Source organism: Bidens hawaiensis, unplaced genomic scaffold (assembly GCF_021521415.1).
Source record: "Bidens hawaiensis isolate Kalapana, Puna unplaced genomic scaffold, B.hawaiensis_p1.1 tig00026900_1, whole genome shotgun sequence".
Lineage (NCBI taxonomy): Eukaryota > Viridiplantae > Streptophyta > Magnoliopsida > Asterales > Asteraceae > Bidens > Bidens hawaiensis.
This window is the reverse complement of record NW_027494342.1, coordinates 151,293-160,000: the sequence shown is the minus strand read 5'-3', so window position 1 is coordinate 160,000 and position 8,708 is coordinate 151,293. Positions and strand designations below refer to the sequence as shown.

General features: G+C 35.0%; 2 protein-coding genes across 2 annotated transcripts; both read right to left on the bottom strand.

The window, feature by feature from the left end:
* Nucleotides 1–1,792: 1,792 nt before the first annotated feature.
* LOC143574358 (uncharacterized) lies at nucleotides 1,793–3,862 on the bottom strand. Its single transcript, XM_077059001.1, has 3 exons — nucleotides 3,747–3,862; nucleotides 2,110–2,297; nucleotides 1,793–2,027 (listed from the first exon to the last, which is right to left on the bottom strand). Exons 1-3 carry the CDS (start codon nucleotides 3,763–3,765, stop codon nucleotides 1,911–1,913), a joined length of 324 nt encoding a protein of 107 aa, XP_076915116.1. The 5' UTR covers nucleotides 3,766–3,862; the 3' UTR covers nucleotides 1,793–1,910.
* Nucleotides 3,863–3,890: 28 nt separating this feature from the next.
* Nucleotides 3,891–8,167, bottom strand: LOC143574359 (uncharacterized). The gene is made up of 7 exons (XM_077059002.1): nucleotides 7,926–8,167; nucleotides 5,655–5,919; nucleotides 5,452–5,553; nucleotides 5,087–5,169; nucleotides 4,622–4,735; nucleotides 4,204–4,315; nucleotides 3,891–4,129 (listed from the first exon to the last, which is right to left on the bottom strand). The coding sequence occupies exons 1-7, from the start codon at nucleotides 8,060–8,062 to the stop codon at nucleotides 3,905–3,907; spliced, it is 1,038 nt and encodes a 345-aa protein (XP_076915117.1). The 5' UTR covers nucleotides 8,063–8,167; the 3' UTR covers nucleotides 3,891–3,904.
* Nucleotides 8,168–8,708: the final 541 nt, after the last annotated feature.

Sequence of the window (8,708 nt, the reverse complement as noted above, 5' to 3'; positions counted from 1 at the left end):
TCCTGCCTCCACTCTTCGACCGTGAAATTGTAAACCGCCAAATCATCACTGCCACTTGGTCTCATACGACCGGCGTTCCTGTTGAAAAGATTAGTAAACAAGCCGACAAATTTTCTGATTTCGGACCACCGACCCGAAATCATATCGGCGTTTCGCTCTGTACTCTCAACGAGCGTATAGAACGTCTCCCTAACCTTTGTCCAAAAAACCTTGCTTTTTTGGTAGTCGGCTGCAAAATGAATAATTAAATTAGATTTCCAGTTAACTTTTTTATTTAACTTTTTTATTAAAAATCATTTTTAAAAACGTTAAAACAATTACCGCAACGCCGATCCTCAGAAATGACTATCCAAGCCCGACACAAGGCTTCCTTCTCATCCGATGACCACGGAGTGGTTTTCCGTTTCGTCCTCGGAGTCGAAGCCGGTCCCGGCCCGTCCGTTGCAGGTTGTTTTTTCCGGTGGACGCGTCTTCTTGCTCCGGTAGCATCACCGTGTGATTCTTGTGTCTCTGGAACAACAAAGTTAGGAGACGGTTGTATGTTGAATGGTTGAAAGCCGGATGTTTCTTGCGGCCCCGAATAAAACATCGGTTGGTCTGGTGACGACCATAAATCGTCGTCAATATAATCTGAATCTAGGTTTGGGTACCAATTTCCAGACATTTTTGGGGTATTATATAGGAGTTTGGGGTATTATATATGAGTTTGGAGATTGAAGTTGTGTTTTGATATGGTTGAAATGGGTTAATTTTGGGGTATTATATAGGGGTTTTTAATGTTTTTTTTTTTATTTTATCCGAGCTCAACAGCTCTTTTCTACCTCCACATCACCTTTTTCTCTCTCTTCTCCCGCGACCACACTCAAGCTTGCCTGGGGGCTCGCGCTCGCGCCCCGGTTCGCGCCCCGGTGGTGTGGGGTTAGCGTCTGGGGCGCGAGCGGAGGGGCTCACGCGCCCAGGTTAGCGCCCCACACCCCTCAGCCTAATATCAATTTGCCATATTCCATGATTTCCTGTGCATGCTGCTTTAATTAAATATTATAAATTTCAATTGATTCCAATAAGATGTTATCAAAAACATCAATTAGATATAATCCATAATCAATGATGTTGAGGGAGCGGATGTTGCGGCTTGGATTATTCGCTAATGTATGTGTATTGATTTTTTTTTTATTGTAATCTAACTATCAAAAATGATGTATGTTGTGGCTTGGATTATTCACTAATGTTTTGGTCACGGTTAACTGACCCATAACCGACTCACTATAACCTATAAAACTAACTAACCGAAACCGTCATAACGGATTCATTATGATTATCTATTAACCAACCCATGCACACCATTAGATACAACTTGTGTGTGTTTGATTGCTTCCACTAGACCACCTTTGATACGAAATCTAACAAATACATTATACATGATCAAATCTATAAGTACAGTAACATTACCCGAAACCAAATGCTCGCCCTACCCTACACTGAACTAACATTACCCGAAACCAAATTTTCATCCCTACCTTACACTGAACCACACGTATTCACCCCTCTTAACCTCTAATAATGATTATCCGAATCATCCAAGGTCGCTTATTCTTTGCAACCGGAAACCAAACAATGGTTCAAACAATCAATAACTCTAACCAAAACCATTTTCATACATGATTAAATGATATAAAATTAACCATAATGACATACAAAATTTAATACCATACTATGGTACTAAACTCCAAGAATTAGAGTTGCTGCTGTTCAAGGCACAAACTATTCAAAAAAGACAAATAAATAAATCTTTCACCCCCTAAAGAGATGTCAAAACACATGAACATCATGTCATATTCATCAGGGGTGGTTAAATTACTATTCAATATTACATAAAAAGATCAACTTTACACAGTACCGCATTATACCCGTCATTGACCTGATTTATTGAAATAGTGGTTAATCTTCAAAGAGCCCTTAGCCTGCAAACTACTTGATTTTACCCCAAGCTTGCTTTTCTTAGCAGAAATAAACGATCCCCTAGAGACCTGCTCGTGTAAATTAAAAATGTCAAACTAATGAAAGTAAGAAAGTGAACGGTTCATTGGACTATAATGCAAGAAAACTTACGTTTGGGAACGGATTTAGGGGTTTAAGAACTTTCATTGTACCACCTCTACCGTCAGGTCCAACATTAATAAGATTACCAGAAGATTGTGTTGGAACCGAAGATATATTAAAACCCTTTTTGCAATATGTTCCCAGATGCCTTTTCGTTCCATCTAGACCTAGCGCTCCAGCAGTAAACAAAGGTTCTGCTGCTAATTTTCAAATTAAAACAAACATATAGTTAGTTTGCCATCAATCTCAACTTTCTAACAGTATTCAATTTATATGTGACAAAATGACAGGTAAGACATAAATTTGGATATGTTGCGTAAAAGCTTACGAGCCCAAACCGTTACTAACGGTTTGTTTTGGTTCAGTTTAAAATTTATCCAGTTTGGTTTTGGTTTGCAAAAACCAAAAACCGTTACTAAAGGTTGGGTTCATGGTTTGACATAAAAGCCACAAAAACCGGACCGTGAACACCCCTATGGTTGACTCACCAATACATTTCTTCTTCTTTGAGCTCGACTAGGCTCAAGCTCGGCTCATTTAACTTACACAAAGCTCGAGGTCGGCTCGTTTCGAGCTCTATTTTCAAAGCTCGAGCTCGGCTCGTGAGTAGATTTTCAAGCTCGAGCTTGGCTCGGGCTCGGCTCATTTACTATTTATCAATTAGTTTTTATATAATTATAATTATTTTATATATTTTTTCTATTATAATATTTTATGTATAGAATAATATATATTATTTAGTTACATTTATTTAATTTTTCATAACATTAGATATATTAATTAATAACTATTAAAAATATATTTTAAAAAAAATTATATAAATGGCAGGCTTAGGCTCGCAAGCCAGCTCGAGCTCGATAAGTGAAGCTCGGGCTCAGGCTCGTTTATTAAACGAGCTTACTTTTAGGCTCAAGCTCGGGCTCGATTAAGCTCGGCTCGATCGAGTTTCTAACGAGCCGATCTCGAGTAGCTCGCGAGCAGCTCGGCTCGTTTGCACCCCTATTTGTCATCATCATCATCATCATCGTACTCAGTATATCCCACCAATAGCAATGCTATGGTAGGGTCTGAGGAGGGTAAGATGTAGACAGCCTTACCTCTATCCCATAGGGATAGAGAGGCTGCTTCCGGTGAGACCCCCGGCTCGATAATAGTTTTGCATCAAGCCTTGGACATAAGGCACATAGCACTCAATCATCGGGACACCGGCTGATCGGTGCATGTGCCCTTGTCTTTCGGCTATCAACGCCACCACATGATGCCTGATTAACCTTCCGCCACTTTTAACGTTATTTTCACGAGATTAGTAAAATAACGTTAAAATTAGTGCAATTTTAGTTTGCACCCCTATTTGTAGTTTCATAAATAACTACTTATTAGTTATTAGTATGTTAACAAAATAATTATCCATGTTAATCAGATAAAAACATATGAGGTTGTGGTTTGCACTTTGCACACTTGATTAGATCATAGACAACTTTTTAACCTGTGTGACCCATTTCACCCACTCCATTTTAGCTTTACTTTTAATATTACCCGTTTGAGATGATACATAACCGAAATCAAGTGTCAACTATATTCTAAAGATTTGACCTATTTTCACATGAATTTGTGGAAACTTTGGTCGCTAGCAAACAGCATATTACCTTCAAAAACACATGCCATGTCATCGTCAATTGTCCTATTAGTAAGCCGAGATACCGAATCATATGATGGAGATTCTGGTGAAATTGGACCCTTTGATGCATCATCATCATCATCATCATCATCATCATCATCATCATCATCATCATCATCATCATTATCACTGACTAAAATTGTAAGAGTTATCACCATCTTTATTATTACTTTTTGTAACATTCTCAGTCACTCTTGACCTCTTTGTTTCTCTAGGATGAACATCAGGTTTCTGTATTGTATCTTGTGGTGTATACGTGTCATTAAGACTGGGGTCCACCTCATTTAGTACACCTGAAGAATCTTTGGTCTTTTTCGGAGCTTTAGCAGTTTTCGCTTGTCTGGTTTTTTCCTGAAAAATAACAAACATTGAATTATTCATTCAGCAAAACTAGATATAAAAAATCAATATTGGCATGATTTTACCTTTAAGCGTTCCAAGACTTTCGATTTCTTTTCATACGATTCATCCTTTTTACGATCCCATGCTTCATCTCCCCCGAGATCTTTGTATTTTTTTATTAGTTCGTGATAATTCCTAATGAACACGTAAAATTACATTATGTCTCAGTGTATGGGTGTGTATAAAAGACAGAAAATAAGAAGTGGCAAATTAATGGATATAAGCTTTTAATGTGTCCACTACTCCCATTATGTTAGCATACTTCTTTCTGTTATACCCCATAAAAGCAAGATGTTAAAATGTTAAATTATTTAAGGCGGTAAGAAACCCTACAACATTGACAAGGTTTGTTTGGATAGATTCTATTAAACTTAAAATAATGAAATACGCTCCCGATAATTTCAGGATAAAGTTTAGAAGTTATATGGCATTATAACTTACTTCCTGTGATCATTCAGTAACTTCGTAAATCTATCAACTTCTTCTTTGCTGTGATGGTCAGTAATCAAATAAACATATCTGACTATTTCTTGTTCTTCCAAATTAGAATTGCTCCTGCAGTATAAAACAAATAATGAGAGGTGGCATTTCTGGTCCATTAACTTATGAATTAATTGTTTTGGGTTATTTTTATCCCAACTGGCCGAATAAAAAAATAGCCAAAATTGAAACAGAAGGGTTAAGCAGATCATAAACTTGGGCAATGCGTATTTGTAATGCTTACAAGTTTCGACCTCCCAAATCGTGTTATTAAAACACTTGTATTACTGTTGTAATACGACATTTTTTGTAATTATGTTTTATGCATTAATTTGATGAAAAGAAATTAAAAAAAAGTGAACAGATAAGTGTATGTGGATCAAACCAGCCCACCACATTTTGACTTTTGAGTTTTGCAGCACTTACAACTTGAGTGCAGCAAATTCTTTGGCTAAATTCATATTATTTGTTTGCAACGTCTTATACTTCTCCAGCAACTTATTGCGCTCCTGCTCCGATTTATAAAGTTCCTGTGACATGGCAGAACTTTAATCGTGCATTTGTGCCTCAATTTGGATAATTATAGTTATGAATAAAAAGGATATGAAATTACAAAGCGGTTGGCTTTTCAAACATAATATGCTAATTAGAATAGCTTTGTTTTCATTTAACATTTTCACAATCTAAAAAAAAAACATCTCATTCGTGCAACTGGAAGTATTATTTCAACATTTTCACAACTAGAAATGTTGAAAAAAGTCAATCAGTCTAAAACTGTAATTACAACTTACCTGTATTTTCAAGTTAAGTAAGTCGTTAATTGTGCGCGTTTGCCCCATAGCTTCATTTTTCAATGATGCTTCTTTCTTCAACTGCTCCTTGCACACCGAATACTACAGAAAAATTAATATTAACTGTAATCAGGCAAAAGTAGTTTACAAGCATACAAAATTATAGTCAAGTAAGAATAATAAGATTTTAATAGTTATATTACCTTATTAATAAGAGAATTGTATTCACTTTCTCGACTTTCTAAAGCTAAACTGAGCCCGCTAATCTTCACCTCAAGTCTCCTAACTTCTAACTTAAGTTCCTCTGGGTCATGATTGTAAGTTTGCGGCTTTTGAGAGTAATTAGAGCCATCTGAATCACCTACTGACTGGAAATAGAGCCGGCTCACATTAGATGCTGTACATGTTTGCTTGCAAATTGGACAATTTTTCTTCCCTTTTGAGCAGTACTCGAACCATTGTTGTATGCTAGATATTTCACCATCAGAAACAAACATATTATTAAAATAATGTATAATGATAACTCAAAATGATGTCTTAATGTAGTCTTCAGCATATAGGTAATTCACAGTCAACAACTCATCATGTGCAAGTATTAGTATAATTCACAGTGTAGCATAATCAGTTATATTCCGAATGCAAAACCCTCTTGCATTACATAATTTTATTTTACTTTTAATAAATATATCATATAATGATATATGACACGGACACATTGTACATATTACACCACACATTCGAATTACATGTATGGAAACATTGAGATTCACAAATAGACGTGTGGGGTTCACAAGTTTGTTAATTTCAGTTACAACATATATTACATCATACATGTTATGTAAAGTAAAAAAATGTTACTAAATTGAATAAAAGGGATGAATCATCAGAACGCATCAATGACATATATTTGATTAAACTCTAAAACTAACACTGAAATACATAAATTATATATCCACACACTTCTAAACCATAAACACAACAACGATGTCACGGCTTGGGTAAACAACAACCAGTGCCAAGTATATAGAAATCCATCCAATTATCCAAATAACATATTAAAAAGATGCAGGATACATAAAAACTACACATCTTCAGATATAAAAATCACTGAATGACAACTAATGTTTTATAAAATTTCTATTGCACATTTTACAAATTTAGACAAACTGAGTAAAGGAGAAGTAATTTGAAAATATTGACTCCAGATTCTTGATAACAAAAATAGAGAAAATAATGCATAAACCACAACTGCAGTTCAGAAAACACAAATATTGTCACCATCACTTGAGTAAAAAAGGGAAACCCTTCCATTCAAGATTGTAACCGATTTCCTCAAAGATAAATTTTTAACATTCACTAGTATCATTCGTCAAAAACCCTAGTGTCAAAGATATATATCTAAGTAAACCTAGGGTAAAGATACGATGTATATATATATATATTACACCAAAAATCCAAGTAATGTGTAGAGAAAACTGGATTTCACTAAAGATGCAAACAAGCCGAGCCAATCACAAGCTACTCGAGATAGGATCGATAAAAAGCTCGAAACGAATCGAGCTTTTACGAGCTCAAATGTTGTAAGGGAATCTACTCTAAGCTTGTCAAGCCTTGTGTAATTTTTGGTTCACCTCTTTTGAACTTCTATGTGACTATGTATTAATTTCACACTCCACAACCTAGCTCCTGACTTAAGATATTTCTCAAAATATATAAAATCAATTTAAAAAAGTAGACAAATTATTTAATAAATAATAAACAAACCAAGCCTTTGCTTGAGCCGAGCTCAGACTTGATTCAGCTCGTTTACACCCCTATCTAAGGGGGTGTTTGGCCTAGCTTTTTTAACAAAGCTTATAGCTGTTTTTACAAAATAAGCTTAACTTGGTGTTTGGTTTAGCTTTTTAAGCTTATGCATATTAGCTTATATAAGCTAATTTGAAGATGGTTTTTTAGCTTATTTGAAGAAGCTTATTTGTGTAAGGGTGTAAGTTACTCATTTGTCCTCAAATGGTGGTGGATTAGTAATTATTAAATCAACTTATTAACAAATTAAAGAATGGTCGGCTAACAGCTTATTAAGACGCATAATTAATTTGTAGAATATAAGCTAATCCAAACACTTAAAAATAGCTTATCAAATAATAAAAAATAAGCTATAAGCTACTATAAAACATAAGCATAAGCAAAAAAATAAAAGCCAGGCCAAACACCCCCTAAACTCCAATAGATACATCCTAGTGGTAAATATATCATATATCTGAATAAACCTAGGGCAAATATACAATGTGCATAAACATTACACCAAAACTACAAGTAATGTGTAGAGAAACTGGATTTCAATTTCATCGACTAGAGGCTAGGGTTTTACAAATTCATTAACATCACATATTATTATATATACATATATATATTATTATCTAAACATAAAGCGTAACTAAAATGATAAATTATTTTATTAATTTGATACGAACCAGAATTCATGGAACACGTGACCGCAAACTGAAATAGCTTGAAGGTCTTCAACAGTTGGCTTCAGATCTTCAAAACAGATTGAACAAATAGTCTTTGCGAATGGCTGTGTTGATGAGTCATTGCAGGTATCTATCATTGTTGTATGAAACCCTAAGTTTGAATTAGCATTGAAGTGGTTATATGTGTGTGTGTGTGTGTGTGTGTGTGTGAGTGGCACGTGTGGATTAAAAGTTTAAAACTGATGGAATTTGGTTAAGCGGGAAGAAGAAAGGAGGCGCTAAATAATGAGCAGGAAAATATTAAAACAAAAAGAAATTGTTTTAAGAATAAATATAATGAGTTGTATACATATGCTGGTTTGTCGAAAAAGAAGGCAAAAATTTTTTAATTGAGTTATATAAATATAGAATAGTTTAATACATAATTTACGTCTTTAGAGTACGTGATTTAACTGAGTTGTATAAATATGTTGGTTTGCCAAAAAAGAAGGCAAATTTTTTTTACGCAATCATCTTAATTACAATTTGGAGCTTGTGGAAGGCCCGTAACGCGGCTGTACATGAAAGCGTGATGATTCGGTTAACGGACTTGGTGGAAGAGATTAAGGTGGTTAGCTTCCTATGGGTGAGAAATAGATCAAGGATGCCTAACGTTTTGTGGGAAGACTGGAAGGCATTTAGAATCTAAATATCCAGGTGGTGGGGGTTGGGTTTTGTATGTGTTTTTATTTTTATTCGTTGCTGATGGTTGGTTTTACTGGTGAATTTTATTGTAGGTGTTGT

Excerpts from the sequence above, each read along its gene's own strand:
- LOC143574358 (XM_077059001.1), bottom strand. Across the intron at positions 2,028-2,109 it reads CCCTAAATCCGTTCCCAAAC|GTCTCTAGGGGATCGTTTAT; the intron begins GTAAGTTTTCTT and ends TTACACGAGCAG.
- LOC143574359 (XM_077059002.1), bottom strand. The coding sequence starts at position 8,062 with ATGATAGATACCTGCAATGACTCATCAACACAGCCATTCGCAAAGACT. Across the intron at positions 5,170-5,451 it reads TACTTAACTTGAAAATACAG|GAGCGCAATAAGTTGCTGGA; the intron begins GTAAGTTGTAAT and ends AAATCGGAGCAG. Across the intron at positions 4,316-4,621 it reads TTACTGAATGATCACAGGAA|GAATTATCACGAACTAATAA; the intron begins GTAAGTTATAAT and ends CGTGTTCATTAG.